At 43.4% G+C, this 21,931-nt stretch overlaps 1 protein-coding gene across 5 annotated transcripts in view; it reads left to right on the forward strand.

Annotated features, from left to right (window-relative positions):
- CLCN1 (chloride voltage-gated channel 1) overlaps positions 1-21,931 on the forward strand; it is a 67,605-nt gene that overhangs the window by 15,404 nt on the left and 30,270 nt on the right. For 4 of the 5 annotated variants that reach the window (XM_068401819.1, XM_068401820.1, XM_068401821.1 and 1 more), the window contains exons 1-6: positions 9,313-9,720; positions 15,233-15,386; positions 15,894-16,025; positions 17,582-17,710; positions 17,813-17,946; positions 18,316-18,393. In XM_068401819.1, coding sequence (XP_068257920.1) covers positions 9,532-9,720; positions 15,233-15,386; positions 15,894-16,025; positions 17,582-17,710; positions 17,813-17,946; positions 18,316-18,393 — 816 coding nt within the window. In that variant the 5' untranslated portion in view covers positions 9,313-9,531. Of the gene's footprint in view, positions 1-9,312; positions 9,721-15,232; positions 15,387-15,893; positions 16,026-17,581; positions 17,711-17,812; positions 17,947-18,315; positions 18,394-21,931 lie in introns of those variants that run through there. The other variant, XM_068401822.1, reaches the window with a different exon arrangement.

The raw sequence follows: 21,931 nt of genomic DNA on the forward strand, positions 1-21,931 counted from the left end.
AGTCATAGAATCATAGAATGGTTTGTGTTGGAAGGGACCTTAAAGGTCATTTAGTTCCAACCCCTTGCCATTGGCAGGGACACCTTCCACTAGACCAGGTTGCTCAAAGCCCCATCCAACCTGGCCTTAAACACTGCCAGGGAGGGGGCATCCACAACTTCTCTGGGCAGCCTGTTCCAGTGTCTCACTACCTTCACAGTAAAGAATTTCTTCCTAATATCTAATCTCAATCTACCCACTTTCAGTTTAAAACCATTACCCCTTGTCCTATCACTACTTGCCCTTGTAAAAAGTCCCTCTCCAGCTTTCCTGTAGGCTCCCTTCAGGTACTGGAAGGCTGCTATAAGGTCTCCCCAGAGCCTTCTCTTTTCCAGGCTGAAGAGCCCCAACTCTCTCAGCCTGTCTTCAGAGGAGAGGTGCTCCAGCCCTCTGATCATCTTCGTGGCCCTCCTCTGGACTCGATCCAACAGCTCCATGTCCTTCTTATGTTGGGGGCCCCAGAGCTGAATGCAATACTCCAGGTGGGGACTCACGAGAGCAGAGTAGAGGGGCAGAATCACCTCCCTCAACCTGCTGGCCACGCTGCTTTTGATGCAGCCCAGGATATGGTTGGCCTTCTGGGCTGCAAGTGCACATGGCCGGCTCATGTTGAGCTTCTCGTCAACCATCACCCCCAAGTCCTTCTCCTCAGGGCTGCTCTCAATCCATTCTCCACCCAGCCTGTATTTGTGCTTGGGATTGCCCCAACGCACTTGCACTGAGGAACGCCACTAGTCACTGGTCTCCACTTGAACATCAAGCCATTGACCGCAACTCTTTGAGTGCGACCATCCAGCCAATTCCTTATCCACCGAGTGGTCCATCCATCAAGTCCATGTCTCTCCAATTTAGAGACAAGGATGTCGTGCAGGACAGTATCAAATGCTTTGCACAAGTCCACGTAGATGACATCAGTCGCTCTTCCCTTACCCACCGATGCTGTAACCCCATCATAGAAGGCCACCAAATTTGTCAGGCACTTGCTCCATGCAGCTCTTCCTTCCTCCCAACGCTGTCCTACAAGTCAAAGCAGGGGGCTGATAAAAGAGTCCAGTGAATGTCATGCTGACTCTCACTGTCATCCCTGTATCAGCAGTCAGTGATAACAGGAAAGGTTATTGCTACAGGGGAATTGCTTTGCCCTTGTTTGTGATGGATTTATTATTCTGGCTGCCAAGAGAATTACTATCTTCCCTCTGTTTAACTTCGTCTTTATCTCATATTAGTACCGGGGATTGTTTTATGGGAAAAAGGCAAGACCCCTGCTGCACAGGGGGGTTGGCTGTTTCTGTGTGGGTACCTGCATTTGGATGGGGAGAGGGAGAAGGAAAACAGGAAGCTTAGTCAAAACTGTACAAGATTTACTGGTTTAACTTTGATACTAAATAGGGTATTTAAAAAATCTTCAATGGTAGTGATAACATGTCTGTGCTACAACTTTTATATTGACATCATTTATCTCAGTTAGCTGAGACAGGACAGGACACATTAGTACAGTCAGCAACTAGTACTTAACATCCATGGAGTTTATAGCATTTGCTCTAATAATGGTGGAAGTCTGAAATATAAGCAAGACCCAAGTGTTACTGAGAAATGGTTTATGGTTGCTTATGTCTCTGCTGCAATCTGAAAAGGCAGTCCCTTTCCTCATTTCTAGGTGTGTTCCTGACCCCTTCATTTCTAACATTCATGTAGCCATGCATCAGCTGGAATGGAGAGCTGAGCTGGCTGAAAATTAATTTTTTTGTTGCATCAAGCTTCTTGATTCCTAGTTCCAGTACCTCACAAAGCATGTCTGTCCTTTTCAACCAGTCTGCTCCATGAGTACCCTAAACCAGTAGTGTGATCACCCTCTAAGAGAGCTCAATAGATTCTAGGGCCTCAAAGGAGTGACTTGTCAAGCATTTGAAAGTTGAATATATACCAGGAAAATGAAATTAATTATTTCTTTCCTTGCAAACCTCTAATCCTAGCCATGGCCTCCTGGACATAGCTCTCCATACTCAAAGTCTCTTCTTCTTGCCCAACCCCAGTTCAAGCATACCCCTAACATGTCCTTCAAACCTTCCCTTTTCATTCCAGAGCAAATAGTTCCGCTTCATAAACCAGTTCTCCTCCTAAACTTTTCAGCTATGACCACATTTTTTCCTAGTTGGCCATGGCTTACATAAGAGGCAACGTTCCTCTCATGAAATCAGCCAAGTCGAATACAAAACCAAGAGCCCTAGACAGCCTATGCCAGCGCAATTCTACACAGCTCATCACTGCATTTTTTTTCCATCCTTATGATGTCAGTCATGCTGCTGTGTAATTGCATGATTGACAAATTGAATGTGTGTCCTGGTTTCATTGGGATTTGGTTTCAGTTTGTGGCCAGCCATGGTGATCAAGGCCCTTAGCAGTTAAATCCAGAGCAGCTGACCCAGGGTGGCCCACAGGTGTGTTCTATATCATTAACATCAAGTTCACTATAAAAGGGAGGGCTTGCTGGGGAGAGGGGGGGCTGGTTTTGCTCTCATCTTTTCCCTCTTCCTTATTCCCACTGATTCATATTTCTAGAGCAACTTGCCAGTGCTCTGTAGATAAGTATAGTTTTGTGTGTTTGGTGTTGTCGTTCATATTGGTTTCTTTAATTTATTAAATCTGTTTAACTTCAAACCCACGAGTCTCCCTCCTTTTCTCAATTCCCTTCCTTGGTTGGGGAAGGGACATTGGGTGAGAGAAAAACTGTTTATTGTTTAGCCCTGGGTGTGGTCTAAATGAAGACAATGTGCAATTATTAATTTTACCTGGGCAACAAGCAATCTACAGGGAGGAGGCGAAGAAAGGTACAAATTATCTACCATGCACTGCCTACCACCTCTCAAGGATGGTTTTAGCTGACAAAAAATACACGTTATAGTGCAGGTGGCTTATAAGCGACCATTCACCATTTGGAATCACAGCTCATAATCTAGATACACAGGTAAAGAGCAACTTCCCAGAGAGTCTGTAGATTCTCTGTCCTGAAATAATAACAAATTCACAAGCTTAGAAGCATCCCTAATATGTTTTGATCACTAGGGATGAATCTGTATTTCCTAGATGTTCCTTAGTCCCTTCTGGTAAAAATGTCTTCAAGCTGATTACTTCAGAGAATGTTTGTGATGCAATATTATTCTCCTAGAAAATAAGAAATCCACCGAACCCACTTCAAACATTCATTGAGTGTTTGCTAGTTCTTATTGACTTTAGCTGCTTTTGGGTGCATAAGACAGTTATAAAAAGTTTCCTGCCTCTCAGCAGTCTAATTTTATGTTTTATCTTTTCTTTTAACTTTAGCTTTTTGATACACACTGTGCCTGTTCGATTTGTTCTCAGTTTATTCTAAAACAAGACAATCAGATCTCTACCCCACCAGTAAGACACCTCTTCCTTTGGAAAGCCACTGAGCATATGCAAGGAAGAAATTATTTAATAGAGGCTACAGGGTGCTGTAGGGTAGAGAGTCACTGAGGGTTGCAATTTAAGAAGAGAGGCAGCTGTAGGGGAGGAGCCATCCAAGCTGTGGAGGTGTGGAAACAATCTCCTAGGCAATGGAGCGTAAGCACAAAATTTTAACAGCTCAGAAGGTCAATGAGTTGACTGCAACGAAGGTCACAGGGGGTGAAAGTTGTGTATAAAATATACATTCATTTCTGTGATTCCTGACTTATATGCTTGAAGTTTTATCTATTTAAAAAAATCAAATATTATTATTTTTATTCTGGTAAAGACTGTTCTATTTTGAGTTTTGAAGCCTGCTAGTCTTGACTGGAGAGCTCACCAGGACATCTAGTCAGATCCACCTTAAAGTTCTGTATGAGTTGAGATCCATTTATAAAACCTAGTTTTGCTATCCTCTCTTTCATCTGCTTTTCTGTGTCTTGTTCTTGCTGCTGCGTTTGTTTAAGTTCTCTCTGCTTGTTCTTTTTGCTCTCAGTTCCAAACTGTGACCACACTGTGATGTAAGATAATACAACCTCAAATTAACAAGTAATTTACCTTAGGTACCAGCATCAACATAAATATGGCTTTGTTTCATTTGATTTTGGGATGAATTCACAACGTGCTCTGTGCAGACTGTCACAGTTGTGGTATTTCTAGAACTGGGACATAACCCCGCTCCTTTAAAGCTCATTTGTTTTTTGCCAAGTCATGGCATATCACAATGTCATATCATGTCATATTACAATGTCATCATGTCATATCATGATCTGGTCAAGATCCCTTCCAAGTTCATCTATTCCAACCTCTACTTCAATGGCTCCTTCATGTCCCTGTGTTCTATAAGTATTTATCTGCTTTCAGTTGTGAGATCTATTTTTTTTCCATTCTGCCCCTCCTCTGGTAACATCATCATCTCCCTACCTGAATTATCAAAAGCTGATGATTCTCAAAATCTGCCCTATTTCTGTCAATTCTGGTCTATTCAGTCTAGTATTAGCCAGTACATGTCACCTTGAATAACATCATATTATCTTGTTATTTCTCCATGATGAAAGCCCTTAAACTTTCTAGACTTTTTCTTTCTACTTTTTACTGTGAACTCAACCCTTCCTTCAGGTGTTCTCTGAGAGTTCTCTGTCATCATCTCTGCACATTCAGCCTTGCTTACGATGTGCTCCTGCACAGCTTAAATTTCTGTCTTTTGCTACTGCTCAAGCCTTAGTCCATGATCTATTTCTTTCTTTCACTATAAAAGCTCTCTTGTCTCCCTCCCTCTTCCTAACCCTTTTCACAGCGTTCTTTCTTTCCCAAAGCTCCAATTGCCTCCTGTAGTTCTTTGAAGCCTCCATGGGTATCTTGTCTAATAAAATGTCCCATTCAAGCACCTTGTTCTCATCTACAAGACATTGCCTTATTTTATGTCTACTGAGTCTTTTTCCTGCCTTTTCACTCTTTTGCTCCACCTGAAGCTATTGCTTGAGGCAAAGTACAGGTCCTGTGACTTCTTCCTGTCCTGCATTTCACCCCTCATGTCATTCTGTGCTTTTTTTGTCTCTTATTGCCTCTGTGTTTATCTCTTATAGCCTCTGTTACTGTTAAGTAATCCTCCTTTTGTCACCCGTCTCCTCTTCCTCCCTCAAAACTCCCCTTTTCCCTTTCACCTTTGTAGTTTCTTTTGTCTCATAGCCTGTCTTTTATATTATCTCCTTCACAGCCTTATGGGCCCCTAGGACTGAGTTCTCTTAAGCACAGAATATTATTTTTTTCTTTAATCGGAAATGACTGCTTTTCTATTCTGCATGCATGGTTCTGAGTAACAATAACTCTGCCTCCACCAATTCAACTCCTTTCAGTCTGAGGTGGTAGAGGGCTCTGCATCACCATCTGCTATAATGTCTCTGTATGCAGTGTTGGTGGCAGCTGAAAAATAGACGTTATGTTTCATTCCAGAGGAGGCTGCAGTCTCTTGGTGGGCCATAAGGTTTGTATACAGTGAGGTCATGAAGTGCTCTAGATCTTTTAGGATGAATCTGCTGGAGAAACAAAAAAAAAGCTCTAGTACAAGCAGAAGGCTCAGAACTCAGTATGATGTCTGATAATTGTGTGGGCACGACACAGGGAACAACGTTAAGCTTATCACTGTTGATTAATAGCACTGGGATTTCAGGTGATAAATCTCCTGGGACAGGACCATGAGAGAAGTGCGAGTCTTCAATCATCCCTCCCCCCATAGTATCAGAGCTTTCACTATAAAGGCAGTAGGATGAGAAGGCTAGGAATTATATTTCTGCATCCTGAAAAGCATTCAGGAGAAAAGAACAAAGTCAGAGAAAGGAAGACCTGAGAGAAAACTGGGAAGAGGAGGGAGAAAGACAGATGGCTGACTGGAGAGGAGACTCATCTTGGGTAAGAGTTCTTCTAACTTCTATGCCTTTCTTTTTCCTCACCTAAGACTCTAATTTGGGCTGTAACTGTAGTTTCATCTGTCATGAAGACGTCCTGCTTGAAGGAAGTACCACAGAAACACACTTTGGAGTCCCTCTAGAGCCTGCAATATGCAAAGATAATAGCTAGTGTATGCAGGTTGTATACCTTTCTTCTTATGTGCTGTGGGGCAGTCTAGAAACTTTTGTGAGCCCTCTCAAGAGGCTTAGGTGCACCTGAGGAGACAAGCCATATGAACAGGTCATTTATGTTTGTGACTAGTGACATCTTCCTCTTTCTTTACATCTTCCTCCACTTCTGTGCTGGTCTCCTGAGTCTGTGGTAACCTCTCAAGCAACAGCAATGCTACATTGCTGTGTCCTGATGGAAGAGCAATGCTAGGTCTTGGTAATAGAAAGCAGGATAGATGAGCAACAAAGAAAATACATAAAGAAGAACTGTGGTAGGAAATTACAGGAAAAGTGATAGGGGAGATCTGACAGCAGTTGCTGGGCAGCAGCAGTGCAGAAAGGCAGATCTTTTCCCTGTACTTTTGGGACTCTGCTGATCTGAAAACATGGAGAAGACAATGGGTAGAACTGGAAGAATACCTTTAAATAGGTCAGCTGTGCCAGCTGGATAAAGTGGACAAGCTGTTGGGTCTACAAATTCTTCTTTGAGTCTGAAATAGAAGCAGCAGATCTCAAAGCAAATAGAAATTGAGAGTGGCTGCTTTCAATTTAGCTAGACTAGTGTGAGTGAGGCTGTGACAAAAGATTATTGGTATCTTGTGGAATAGAGAGGATGTTAACAGTGCCAAGAGAGCTGACAAAGTGCTTTCCTCCTAGGGAAAAGGGAGGGGGTGATTTATAAGCTGTGGAACATGATAAAATTAGTGTTCAGGAAACAGAAAATAATGTGAAATAAACCCAGTATCTCTACAGATGGCCTATATTTTGTCACACACTAGAATGGTGAATTTCAGTTCTCAGTCTTTTCCTTGGTAGACAATATCTGAGTACAGAGATCAGAGGTAGAGAGATTGATGAGAAGTGCTGTCCCATTGGGAATTAGATAAATGCTAGGTCCTTAGCTGCAGATGTCCTTAGAGTGTACACATGTACCACTGTGTGCATAATGATTGTTCAGTTTCATCTGTAGAGTTATCAGTCTACCATTTCATGCTATGGATGAGGTGTATTACCTTGTATAAGTGAGGGCGCAGGGTTTTTGTGGGTTGTCGTCCTCATGGGGATAGTAAAGGTTACTTGTTCAAGTAGCATCTAGACCCATTTATGATAGAATCATAGAATGGTTTGGGTTGGAAGGGACCTTAAAGATCATCTAGTTCCAACCCCCCTGCCACGGGCAGGGACACCTTCCACTAGACCAGGTTGCTCAAAGCCTTATCCAACCTGGCCTTAAACACTTCCAGGGAGGGGGCATCCACAGCTTCTCTGGGCAACCTGTTCCAGTGTCTCACCACCCTCACAGTAAAGAATTTCTTCCTAATATCTAATCTAATTTTGGTGAATGTTGGCTTGGTCCTTCATGCTTTTATTGATGAGGTGAGTGAGGCTGGGGCCAGTTTGGAGGCTGAGAGGGACAGTTCTTGGAAATATCTTTTGGGGTAGGATCATCTTATTTTAAGCTATAATTATATAATTATTTTCCATGGAAATTCCACAACAATATCATACAAGACAGGCAGTAGAACTTGATTACCTGGCAGTAAGGAGTTCTCTTTTATACTGAAGCAATTTCTGATGTGCTATTCTTGTGCCTCTTGAAAAATAAGAGCTAGAAGAGTACACCTTTGCATAAAGGTTCCCATTAGTTTTCTCCAGTGGCTGTGATGATTGTTCTCCTCCAGTAAATGTTATAGTAACTGAAGATCTAGTGCTGTATTACAGCTTTGATGTTTGCTGGGGTTTACTGTGGTTGGTCTTTAGGTTTTCTATATATGATGTGCACTTAAGTTCTATACACTTTTTTTTTTATTTTATACAGTATATGGTATATGTTGTGCATCATTTTTTATGTAAGCCACAGTGACACTGGTCTCCAAAAAGCATCTCAATAGGCTGGGAACAGTTAATGCCTTTATTATGGAAATCTATGAGGGTATCCAAATGTTCTTCTCTGTATCCTAGACGTGGTCACTTAGAAACTCTTCTTTAAGGCGGTTCATTACAAGTTTTGCCCTACTGACTGGGCCACAGTCTTCCTCCAGGGAACATTGCTTATTGACAGTAAAGTGAGTGCTGGTGAGAATGAACCAGATGAGCTATATGTTTTGAGGCAGCACTGATCTTGATTTTGTAAATATTCAGAGCTTGCCTGGCATGCCACCAGGTGTGGGCTGTACAGACTAACAATATCCATATAGATATTATTGCTAATGGATATCCATATGAATATTGTTAAGAGAAACATTGGAGGAAGTGGGGAGGTTGTTCATGGAGGAAATCAAGTTTGTCTTCCTCTTGGAGGCTTTCTTTGTACCCTGCTCTAGAGGACCATGTGGACTGAGAAAAAGCAAAATGAGCAGCACACTGACAGTACAGGGAGGTGTCTCTAGACCATGTTGCTGGAACATGCTCCTCATTCTTGTAACTGTCTGGTACCTCACTGGTATTGGCTGAGCTCATTGTTTTTTTGCCTGGCTGAGAAACAAGTGGTAGAGTGGAGAGGAGAAGCTGTTGAATGCTCTAGCCTGTGGAAAAGTAAGCAATCAAGAAGAATAAATTTCTGCATATACCCATAATTTAATACCCACAGAGCAGTTTGGTGACATTCTTCACAAGTTTAAAGTGTTCCCCATAAGGGCACATGGGAAGGCTGAGATTAAGCTGTAATGCTCAGCAGTTTACAGGGATGCCTGACTTCTCCATTAGCGCTTGCTGCTTCTCTTATGGACCGTGGACTCAGAAAAATTGTCTTGGGACACTGAGTGTGCATCCTTCTTGCTCTATCTCACCATAGTTGCTGGCATCTTTATGATTGTCACTCAGTCTTTTGGACACCTGGTACGTGGGGAGAGAACAAGGAAGCCCACTGAATTTTGTTCTCATTGCAAAAATGGCTTGCTCAGGATGGGGAGGTGTGAAAGAAGAGAACTCCTGGATAATGAATTCTGCTTCCTCCTGTCTGCTTTCTCCCTCTGTACTTCTAGATCTGTCTGTCTTACAGCCTTCCTTCCCCTGTTCCCCCCCCCTTCCCTCTCCTTCAGGAGTTCCCCTCTTGCCCACACCTGATATTCAATCCTGGTGGAGTCAGTGCCTTTTGCTGAGATCAGGCACGGTACTGGGGAATCATGTGGCAGAGGAAGGTTGCTATAAATATAGTTAAACCCTGCAATCACTGCCTTTAGGCAGGAAGGGGAGAAAGTGAGAGAGGCACAAGGAGGAGGAGAAGGAGGGGCAGACAGAAAGTGAGTGCAGGAACAGGATAAGTCAGAGTGGTCTCAGGAGAGAAAGAAAGGAAGGAGGGAGCAGAAGAAAGTGTGGAGGTCATGCTCTTGGCCAGAACATGAGGTGGTTCTAGGTAAGGCACAGACCAGCAGCTCCGTTACAACTGAGTGTGAGGAAGAGTAGAGGCATGGAGAGCTCAGAGACCATGACGCAGGAACCCAGATCGAAGTCAGCTTTGTGGGGGGGCACACCGCAATACGACTATGTCTGCTTTGAGAAATGCACCCGTTACGGGATACCTTTGGAGGCAGGACGTGAGGCCGGGGGGACAGGGGACGACCTGCACTACCTGGAGAACTCCCTCAGCTACCCACAGGTAGGGCTGGACAACTGGGACGTTTGTGGCAGCACAGGTCTGCCTGGGATCAGATAGGCTCTTGGGGCTCCCAGAATGGTGCTGTAGAGTGCACATCCCTCTCCATTCCCAATCCTGCCAACTCTCCCCTTCACTTGCTGACTCCCAGGTCAGGCATTGACTTTCACGGTTATACTTACATCCAGGAGTGTTACCAGCATTTCAAGTCAGGGGTCATTTTCACCTGCCGTGGACACAAAGAGTTAGAATGGGCAAGCTGGGATGGGGAAAATCAACCAGACCATTAACATATGTGTGACAGCAAAGAGAAACTGCAGCTGCCTTCAGCTGCATAGTGATATTAAGTAGAGTAGAAGAGTGAATAAAGACAGAGAGAAGAGTGATGTGTATAGACGGCTATCTTATCTGCACAGCTGTATAGACGAAGTCATGCAGAGCTCTGTTCTGACTTTTCTCTGACCAAAAAGCAATTCATGGTCATAGACCCATACATGTGTATTGATAGTTTTGGTAACTCTTAGGGGAGCTCTCAGGGAGGGATTTTCTAACCCTTAAACTTGACCTGACCCTTGCTCTGCTTCATACAAGCAGCGGTTCAGAAAAATATCTGTGACATAGATGTACTCTGGTTATGGCTTCTTGTTCCATTACCCTCTGTATCTCCTCTACCTCTCCTTTTGGGACAGCCTCTTGCAAAGGGGACGTTTTACAGCAGAGTCCTGGTGTCTTATTTCCTACCACTCTGCTCAGACTAAGCTGATGGGCTTTAGAGCAATGAAGGCTCCAGTTAAATGGTGAGGGGGAGAGAGAGTGTGTGAATGTGAAATTCACGTAGAGTGGATGTTTCTCCTTACATGAATACAAATCCTCTTAGATGAATACTTAGGTGAATGATTGGGGAACAAGGGAGAGGATGCATTAATCATCTCCCAAAGACTTTTGTGATTTAGCGATAGGAAAAAAAGCCACATTTGCCACCAAGAAAATCTCTTCCAGTAGATAAGCATCCCAATGAGGTTTATATGTGCCACATTGCAAAAGATTAGAGAACCAGTTCCATTGCTATATTCAGGAATTTCTCCTCTGAAACTGTCTAAAACATCTCAGAGTTTGCAAATGTCTCCTACACTGAACTCTTCCAAAACCACTCCCTTGATGTGGAAGCAGCAGCCCAAACGGGAAGGTGTCTGGACAGAGCTCTGACTGGAGCAGTTTATGCTTCATGTACACTTAACGGAAGGCAATGGTTTGGCCGCAGCAGTCGCACTAACAGGGCGAGCGCGGGATGGGGAGGTGCGTGCGGCCAGATGGAGCTCAGTCCTGCTGGGGTTCACCCTTTGAATCGCCGCCTGCTGCGGCCTGGCCCGGCCCAGGGCCCACCCGAGGCAGGGGCCGTTGGTGGGAAGGAGAAATACTTTTACATGAACAATCAGATACACACGTATGCATGTACATTTATGTATGAAACTTTGTATGCAGACATATTCTGGCAAAACCAGGCTTGCTGTGCATACGTATGTTTTGCTAGCCACTCACTCAGAGTATAAATATGCATGCTAATGTACACATCTTATGCAAACATGCACATTTATGTTATTAGCATGAAAAACAACCTGCTGCACATGTTTTCATCCATTTCCATGCAGTGTAACCATTAAGATTTCTTTCCCCGCTGTCATGTGAGAAAAACAGTTGGCAGAGAGAGATTTTGCTTCTGTTGTGTCATTTTCTTTTGCTAGCTGTTGCCTCCTGTTTTATATGTAGGTTGGAAGCTATTTCAGACTGCCTTTGTGATTTGATTGGGTTTACACAGATCCTAGAACAGTGGAATCTTGGTCTTTGGCCTGGGACCTTCAGATAATAGGTAGTTAAATACATATAGTAGTTAATAGATATTAATAATAATAGCAGTAGGATAATAATAGTAAGATATACAAAATTTTGGACAATTCATATAACAGATAGTAGACAGATGATGTAATACACATTGATAAAAATATACATTCTCATACACTGTAGGATTTTTTATTGTTTTCTCTCTGCATGAGAAAGCAGCTCCAGCTGGTGAAGTTTTTAGAAGCTGTGTTATTTGTGAATATAGAAAGGATGTTCATGGCAGAGAGCTCCCTCAGCAATACACAGATGGGTGTAGTGGGAGGGCTGTGTAATGAGTATTTAGGCAATGCAGTATGATAGAATAATAGACTCACAGAAAGATGTAGGTGGGAGGGGACCTCTGGAGGTCTCTAGCCCAAGCCCCTGCTCACAGAAGGGCTGACTCCAAAGCTAGGTCAGATTGTCCAGGACCTTGTCCAGGCAAGTTCTGAACATCTCCAAGACTGAAGATTCTCCAACCCCTCTGGGCACCTGTTCCTGTGTTGAACCACCCTTGAGAGGGTGTGGATGGGGACAAATACATAGTCAGACTTTCCTTTCTTGCAAGTTATACCCTTTTCATAGAATTATGGAATTGTTTTTGTTGGAAAGGACCTTTAAGATCGAGTCTAACTATTAATCTAACAGTACCAAGTCCACCACTAAACAATATTCCTAAGCACCACATCTACTCGTCTTTTAAACACTCCCAGAAAAGTCTTGAGATTGTGGTGCTGTACGCATTTTTCCCCTGAGATTCTGTGCAGCTTTTCCTCCATTACTCAAGCAATGAAACTTCCCCGTCTTTTTTTGGAAAGACAAACCCTGCTGGTTTACAGTTAAACATTAATAAATGTTTTCTCCCTGAAAATGAGCTTTAGCCTGGTTGTGCTTTCTCCCTTGATGTTTTTTGGGGCATTCCCCCCCACCCTCTCCTTTAGTGGTATTTATACCTTCACCTGTTTTTGCACCATTGTCATGTTCTCACTTAGCATTTAGCCAGGCTAGGCCTGACAGTACCTTTTCTGGCTCAACCCTTTAGGTGGTAACTGATACCTTTTAAAATTCTCTCGAGTTTTTCTGGTGCTCAGAAACCCTGTGTTCCTTGTGTTAGAGAGGGAGCATCAGAAGAAGGAACAGTCTAAGTCCTACTGTGTTCTATTTTTAGCTTTATGTATCTTCTAATAGAGTGGATATTTCTTGCCTAACCTAATTTTGCTTTAAGGTGACCCTCTGATTTCCAAATTCTTTCTCTGTCCCACAATCTCCTGCCTTTTAAATAATGCTAGAGTCCTGGAGAAGCAAGGCACGTGTATTAAGCATTCTTTAAGTGACTTAAGACTGACTTATTCTTCAGGACTAAGCCTTCATTTTTGTGTCCAGAGACTAACTCCTTTTTCCCACATTCTGAGTGCCCCATTTTCCAGCCAGATAGAAGCAGTGAACTAGGATACCATATGAGGACTTTTACCATTCATACTATTATACTGTCATGCTGTTCAATCTGGGCAGATGGAAGACTCTAATTTGAACATCATACTTGGTACAGGTTTGAGTTCATGGTTTGTATTAAACTGTATTTGATATAAACCCATCCCTCATGACCATATAAAGGCAATGAAACATCAGCTGAGGTGATGTGAAGACGCATTTGTCTAAAATCTGCTAGCACGTGGCATTTCCAGCTGAAATAGACACCATTAGAGAAAAAGGGAGCAGTCTGCTACTTAGGACTGGATTCTATATGTGACAGCTTTCCTTGTATATGAAGTCTGGCAAGTCATTCAGCCTGATATTTCACTGTCCTCTCTGTATTATGGGGGTCAGAGCACGGCCATTCCTCACTGCAAAGAGTCTGCATTGCTTAATTTGCATAGAGGGTGTTGATAATCATTGGGTTAATTACATTGAATTTGTCAGCTTTTAATAGACTGATGAATGGAAGAATACTTTCAGATGTCCAGATAGGATCAATTTGTTTAAGAGACAGCAGGTAAGCCACCTTAAGAACAGGATGATTTTAAAAAGCCTAGATGTGTGTTCTGTGATAAAAACACTAGGGATTTCAAAGGGAGCTATTGCACATGGTTGAAGTGTCTCTTGAGGAATATATGTAAATAAATAAACTACTTAGGACCATCAGTCATATTTGTTATGTGGAAATATGAATTGGTAGAGCACTGAAACAGTGCTCAGAAAAGCTGGAGAATTTCCACCCTTAGAGGTGTTTAGGAGTTACCTGGCCAAGGTCTTGAGCAGCCTGATCTGGCTTCGGAGTTCATGTGCTCTGAGCAGAGGCTTGGACTAGAAACCTCCAGAGGTGCCTTTCAGTGTAAAACTTTCTTTGAGTCTCTGAATCGGTTTGATCTTAAATTCTCTTACAAATAGGTCAGCTGCATTATCCTGGTTGTACAGATGATGTTTCAGTTCATGGAGATCCCCAGTGAACAGGAGCAACATCTCCTGTCTCGCTTCGAAAGGAGGAGACAAGAAGCTGTCAAATAGAAAAGTCTCCTAAGTGTGTGGTAGTGCTTTATCTCTCTCATATGCCTTCTCATTCTCGAGCTGAAGTGTCTGATTTTGCTGATCGAAGCATTGCTCACTCTCCTCCGGCCACTAAGAAAATCTTAGAGAAGCAGATGTTGGCCTGGGGAGGTCACTTTCTCGCAGGTGGGAAGTGCCAAGATCACAGGACATGCATCAGGTGGTAACCTGACCTCAAGTAAACTCAAAGCTGGTTCATTGAAGGGCATGTGACAAGGAAAGGCTTATTCTCTGCTGCTCAAATGCACACCTTCCCCACCTATACTCTGAAAGAGTGAGGTAGGATAGCTGCTCTTGAGGGAATCTGATAAACAAACAAGGGGGCACAGTCAGGAACCTTCAAGCTCCCTTGAGATCTTGTTGTTGATAAGACACCACAACTGCCAAGTTTCCTACAGATCCATGTGTGAAATGTCATTGGTAAGCACATGTAGCTACTTGTGAATTGCATATAGCCAGTTGCATTTCAAGATTAGTATCTGAAGACAAAGACTAGATTAGGTAGTTAGGAAATTCAGAGGAGTTGGAGGTATGTAAGGACTTAGCATGATGATTTGGGTAAATAATGGGAGTAGGTGTGCAGAACCCTGTCATATTTCTGAGCTGATGCTGATTCTTTTCCTCTGCAGGCACCATCAGTGGCTGTGTGCCCTGTTAAGCATTCCTTGGCAGCAGGAGGAACAGATGCAGGACATTCCTGCAGCCTGTTTGATAGTGTAATACCTCTCAAAACCTTCAGAGATGGTTCACGGTGCTGCTGAAGTCTGAGACCAGCCTGAGGGTGGCAGCCTCATGTGAACTATTTTGACCTTCTTTTGTACCTCCAGAAAGCCTGCTCAATCTCTTCAGACCAGAGCCGCCTCTTTTTCAGGATGTTAGAAAGCAATTAATATTCCGTGATCACATCTTGTACCCCCAAAAAGGAGTTGAAAAGTTGTTTGAGAGATTGGGAAGAGGGAACCAGAAAGGAAAAAGAAAAAAAAAAAAGATGAGCTGCATCTGTCTGAGAGTTTCTTTGTCTCCCTGCTTGGGTACATTTGGGTCTGCATCACTAACTGTTCCTTTTGATCTGTCTTGCTTTCTTCTCCTCTAGCTTTATGGCCAATACACAGACCAGATAACCGACTTTGCAGAGAAGGAAGCGTCAAAACTACTGAATAAGAAGGAGGTCCAAAAGAACAGTGAAAGACCCCTGAAACGTGGGAGTCAAGTAGAGATCAAAGAAGAGCACTATTCCAAATGTCAAGGTAGGGAAAATTCATCTTTCGTTACCCAGTATCTGGTCATAGGGTAAGCCAGCCAGAGAGATGGAATTTAAGCAAGGCAAAAAATTGTGACTGGGGAGAAGCAAAGAAGGAAGGAAAAGGAATCACAGTGGATCCAAAAGACTTTATGATGCCAGCTTTCATCCTAGGAAGAGCCAAGATATGTTTGGAAAAAACACCAGTCCCAAGTTAGTAATTTTTTCCATAACAGATCTCTGTAACAGGAGGCAAAGGACTTTCTTGTGTCAGATCTTTGCTGCTAGTGCACAAGATGTTAAATTTCACTCTCCCTCCCCATTTTTTTTTGAAATTGCATAAGATTTTGCATGACTGTGTAAGAGAGGGATGGTTACCAGTCCTTCAACATTAAGCCCATGATGCTTCCAAGTAAATCCTTATTGTAGTCAGTTCTCATCATAGGAAAGGAGAGACAGACACAGGCTTCTTCTATGTTCTCTCAGTTTTTCTGTTACACTCTTCCCTCCACAGACTGTGCTAGACGCATCCAGAAATATGTTATCAAGAAGCTTGGAGAGGACTGGATTTTCTTGGTTCTGTTGGGCATGGTCATGGCGTTGGTGAGCTGGGGAATGGATTATGCCAGTGCGAAGAGCCTACAGGGTGGGTCCCATTCAGGTCTTGCAAAAGCACGCTGTAAATGATACAAATGTTTTACAAAGCCCAGTGACCAATGTTCCTCCTCCTTTAACATCAGTGTCCCATCCTCACCCCTCACTCGCTGCCTGGGAAGTTTGAAGTACTTGCAACATAGTAGAGAAAGATTAACTAGAGAGAGGTTCTTTAAAGGGATGGCAGGAAAAAATTTGGAAGTAAGTGGGCAGATACAAAGGATATGTGTATGAATCAAAGACAAACCATTATTTTGACTCCCTTTCCCTCCTGCTCCCTTGAGTATGAAGGGGCACAGGGAAATGGTACTGTGGTCCTTCCTATTATACTGGTTCCCATCCTCCCCAGGTCTATTGAGCACATGGAGGGTGAGGAGGGGAAAGGGCTCTTAGATGCCCTCCTGACACTGTTTCTGCTTTTTACCTCATTATTGTTCGTTCCAATTTTTATTTATACAGTGCCCTGTAGTGAGAGCATAGCGCTCTCTCCTTTGTCTCTTTTCACAAAGATCTCCTAATCACTGTCATATCCCCTCTCTGCATTTTTCCTGTGGTCCCTCTCCCCTTTGCCAGCTATAACAATTACAAGGTCTTTCAGCCCCCCTGCCCCCCATCTCTGTGCACACAGGCACAAACAACATTGCCCACATCCTGTTAACTGCATTGTTCCTTTGTCCTTACCCTCAGTGTCCCAATCCTGATGTGCACACGCACACCAACCCCTTTCATCTCAGTGCTCTTGGCTGCTGATGTCCACTAGACACTGCAGTTCCTCAAAGCTCCCAATATCCCTTCAGCCCAGTGTTCCTCCCTCTAGAGCTTCCCCATCTACCAGGCATCTGGCTTAGCCTACCAGTCTCAGAGGGCCCCTGTCCTTCGTACTCCCTGCAGCTGAGTTCCTTGGTTTTTTTTTCTTTCCCTCCACCAAGTCTCAGCCTCCTGCTGTGTGGGGAGCCAGCTCAGGCAAAGATGAACTGCACAGGAGCTGCAATTCGGTTTGGATTCTCAGCAGCTCGTGCTGTTGTACCTGGCTGAACAATGGTACCCCTGCTATTTTAACTGTTGGCACAGTTCCCTTCGTGCTACTGCTCTAAAAGGCAAATCATAAACAGATTTTTTTAAGCTAGCTTTTAAGAAGGAACAATTTTTCATGTGATTGAGATGGAGGAGAGGGCACTAGCTATTGGTGGATCACTTTATTGTCCTTCAGGACCCACATAAGGCCCTCAGGCTGCCAAATGAAAAGACCCTGTACCATGATTCATCCTCACAACATCTCCCTCTTCTTACGCCACATTTGGGCACAGGTATTAATAGTGTCTAAGAACAGAGAGACACTTCTATCCATTCCTGCAGAATGACTGTTTTGTTTGGGAACTCGTACTCAAAATGTAACAATGCTTGTCTTAGAAAATGAGGACTTTAGGATAGCATTTCTGAGGGAGATTTAGTATGGGCAGGCTTAGCAAGTGTGTGATTCTTTGATGCCTATCAACCTGTTTAGAGCAGCTGTGGTTACTGACAACTTCTTTGTTTGTCTGTCTACAGCCTACAAGTGGATGTACAGAGAGCTGCACCCGAATGTTCCTATGCAGTATCTGGCGTGGGTCACATACCCACTTGTTCTTATTCTGTTCGCGGCCATTTTCTGCAACCTCGTCTCTCCACAGGCTGTTGGTGAGGGCAGAAGGCATGGCAAGACCTGTTTCTGTCTGTTTCTTTTTCTTACTCCATTTGCCTGCGCGTTTTGTTCATCCCCTGCTCTGCCATTGTTTTTAGGGTCTGGGATCCCAGAGCTCAAGACCATTATGAGGGGAGTGGTCCTCAAGGAATATCTCACTCTCAGAGCTTTTGTGGCCAAAGTTGTGGGCCTGACAGCTGGGCTTGGAAGTGGCATGCCTGTTGGGAAAGAGGTGAATATCGCTGTTTTCATGCGCAGTAGTGGCCAGGGTCTGGGAGGTGAGAGGGGTTGTCAGTGGAAGAAGTCTATAAATGTTTTATTTCTTTTGCAACCATTCCTCTTCTCAAAGCTCTGCTCTTTCCAGCAACACTTATCTTCCATTGGCCATTTTCCTTCTACTTTGAAAGGCTTGATATAGAAAATATCAAAGAACTCAAGTCAGGTAGTCTTTAAGAGGAGAATAAAAAAAAAAAAAAAAAAAAGAAGATTGGAGAACTGGCTGAGATGGCCAAAGAGAAATTATGAGATCTGCAATGGCTAAATGGTTGTCAGTAACCAGAAGGTAACACTCACTGATTTTTTTCCTCCTCTGCTCTTGCAGGGTCCTTTTGTGCACATTGCCAGTATCTGTGCTGCGGTACTCAGCAAGTTCATGTCAATCTTCTGTGGTGTGTATGAGGTAAGGCATATATCTCTGCATACGGCTCTTCCACAGGTTGAACTCCTAAGACACAGGACAGTATTAGTAGGCCACAAAACACAGAGGAAACATATGGATTGAAGTTCACTGTACTGCTATAGAGCAGTAAAATACAAGCCAAATAAAATGGTAGTGAGAGGCCAGATATACTGGCCAAATAACTGTGCAGGACCACCAATGTGACCTACCAATTACACAGAGGCTGGTTAGGAATATGTATTTGACAAGTTTTCAATCTCATTATGCTGATACCTTTGCACTGTGATCACTTTTATACAGACACTGTGTCTGTATAAAAAAGCTGCAGACAATGATCAATTTGTCTTTAAGCCAAATTTATACGGCATTGCTAATTATAGACACTGACACTGTCTCTAGGCTTTTGCTGTTGCAGAACAGCCTCTGCCGGCTGATCACTGTATTGACGAGTTGTATAAAAAAATCTATTAACTGCATATATAGCTAAAGGTAGGAACTGCTTTACATACAGGCTCCTAGCAGAAACTGGCTGTGTAATACAACAATGGGAGGTGCTGTTCTACTTGAGTAGATCCTGTCTGTGCATAAGGACCAGATGATACTGTTGAAGACCAGCTGACAGTACTAAAGACTGCACTAAAGTGTGTAGAGCCTGCTATTTGTAATAGCAATGGCTGAATCTGCTGCTGGCTGTTGCTTTGTTTCATTGTTCTGGATCCTAACCCCCTGGCTTTGCTCCCTCTAACCCCAGCATGCCCTTCTCTGGCTGCACTCTCTGTTCCAGAATGTGCATAGGCAGTTCGACCTCCTGGTGGCGGCTTGCGCAGTTGGAGTTGGATGTTGCTTCGGGGCTCCTCTTGGAGGCAAGTGTCTTCCTATATGTGACATTTAATGTACAATTCATTTAGCCTCTTGCTGTGAGATTTCCTGCTCTCAGGCAGGTTCTCCACAGATACCTCTCCACTCTAGCAACACGAGTTCTTTGTTTTCACGTGTAACTAGTGGCAGTGAAAGAAAGGGAAAAGTGACACCTGTTAATGTGCTGATTTCTAATGATGCAGCTTGTTCAGTCCCTGCCTGCCATGGACATTGTTCAACCTGGAGAGCACCAAGGTCTGTCCAGAAAATCAATAAGGATCGAGTACAGAACAGAAATTTAAAAAACCCTTCATGTAAGCAATAGCAACATCTAAGGGCAGGAGATGAAGGCAAGTATGACAGGAAGTGATAATGTGGACAGGAAACTACTATATGAATACTTCATCAGTGGACTGGAGAACAGTAATACCAATGTATAAAGTTTTGTGCTCCCCATATAAGAGAGATGTGAAGGGCCTGTAAGATGGTTGGGAAGTTGGAGTAATAGTATAGGAGGAGAGGCTGAGGAGGCTGGGTTTGCTCAGCCTAAAGGAGAAAAGGCTAAAGAGGGATGGTCTAACTGATCTAATCAACCACCTAAAGGGGGATTTAGCGAATATTGATCCAGGCTTTTTTCAGAGGGGCACAGTGCAAGAGGCAATGGGCACAACTTGCAACAAGAGAAATTCTGACTGTATATAAAGAAAATATGTTTCACTCCCCCACGGGTGGGTCAGCACTGGCACAGATGCCCAGCAGGTCTGGGGAATCTGCACCCTTGGGGATGTTCAGGACTCACCTGGACAAGAACCTGATCTAGCCTTGGAATTAGCACAACTCTGAGCAGGGAGTTGGAGGAGACACCTCCAGTGGTCTCTTCCCACGTTTCTATGATCCTGCTGTGAGGATCTCTCTTCATATTTGTACTAGTCTTCTGGGTTTGGAGTTTCCTTAAACAGCACGTGTGCCAGAGGCACATGGTAACTTCTTCCTAAAATGGTGGAAATAGTAACTTCTTCCTAAAACAGTGTGAATGAACTGAAAGTTATCATAAATATTTGTGTTGAAATGTTCTCCATTCTTTGTTGTACCTTCATTTCACTTTCCCCCCATGCACTGCCCCAAACCTCTCTCCATGGTTATTGTGACCAGAAGTTTAAGGAGTTGTTGAAATGCAATGTTTTTACTGAGTTGGCTTTATTTCTTCCATGGGCTACTTTTCTGTTAGTCTTCAAACAGATGAGTTAGCTAATAAATTCAACATGGTCTTGCATCAACAATAATAATGATATTTACTCTGGTTTGCTATTTTAAAAAAAAGGAAGGAACATAGTTTGTTAGCTACAAATTAGCGGTTCTTCAGTTGATAACCTGAGAAAAGATGTGCTAGGAAGAAAATCAGGTTCAGCATGAGAGAGGCTGAGAGCTGTGTATATGTGGGCAATATAGCAAGTTGGAGAAAGCCTGAGCTGACGCCTGAGGCTTCAAGGTGAAACTTGTAAGTCTGCCAAAAACCTTGAGAGAAAGCAGGTTCAGAACCAAGGGTTAGACCATAGTCAGGTGGAACCATCAGTAGTATACAGGAGAACAGGGTATCTCTCTTAATGGTAAAAAAACAATGCAAAAAAAAAAAAACCAACCAAAAAACCCCTCCATAACACAGTGTACAGTTCCTGTTTCTTTCTCTGTACCTGGTATTAATATAGTCTCAGAGACTGGAGGACACATTATACATAGTTCACTAGGAGACGCTAGAGAAGAAAAGAGAAGGCTAAAGGTGAGTGGTCTAATTGCTGTCTTCTGTAGCTAAAGAAGATGTTAGAGAGACAAAATAGCCAAACTCTTCTCAGAGAACAGTGAAAGGACAAGAGACAACAGGCACAACTTGCAACAAGGAAAATTCTATATATGCATTTAAAAAAATACTCCCCTTGCCCCAAAGGTGGTTCAGGGTGGCACAGGTATCAAGAAAGGCTGGGGAATCTCCACCCTTGGAGGTGCTCACAGCTCACCTGGACAAGATCCTGACCACCCTGATCTAGCCTTGGAGTTAGTCCAGCTCTGAGCAGTGAGTTGGAGAAGAAGCCTCCAGAGGTACCTTCCAGACTAAAACTTGCTGTGTGTCTGGGATAACATTGTGGTATGGGAACGAACTGAAAGTTATCATAGTTTTTGTAGCCCTAGTTGGTTTCCTCTTATGGATTCACACCAAACTGCTGAATGTGATTTCCATTACCTGGGAGTCATGTAATCTTTAGCTGACCTTAGTCCAGGATACAGTTTGCAATTTCAGATCGTATTGCCCATAGTGTATAACTTCTTGTTGTTGTTGCTGTGAACACCACCCTATGTATTAATGAGGAGCCCTCAACATGGATTTGAAAAGCCAGTTTAGCCCTTGACAAGCAAAAGGTGCCCTGCCTGCTTTTTCTGAGTGCACTCTGGTACTCTGTCTATTTCTTTTGGTCTATCTGGCTACTCCTGTGCTGCTACACAGCACCAGCACTCTGCCACAGTGCTGGGTCCTGGGAGATGCCATATGCCACAGGCTGTTCTCAGTGGTCGCTATAGGTCTCTCTGTCTCATACTGTTCTTCAACACTGTCCCATCAGGCTTTGCACCATGCAACAACTCTAATTTACCTCTTGCCATATTGCAGGCCATGTCACATATGCCCTCA

This window comes from Nyctibius grandis, chromosome 5 (assembly GCF_013368605.1).
Source record: "Nyctibius grandis isolate bNycGra1 chromosome 5, bNycGra1.pri, whole genome shotgun sequence".
NCBI classification, from domain to species: domain Eukaryota; kingdom Metazoa; phylum Chordata; class Aves; order Nyctibiiformes; family Nyctibiidae; genus Nyctibius; species Nyctibius grandis.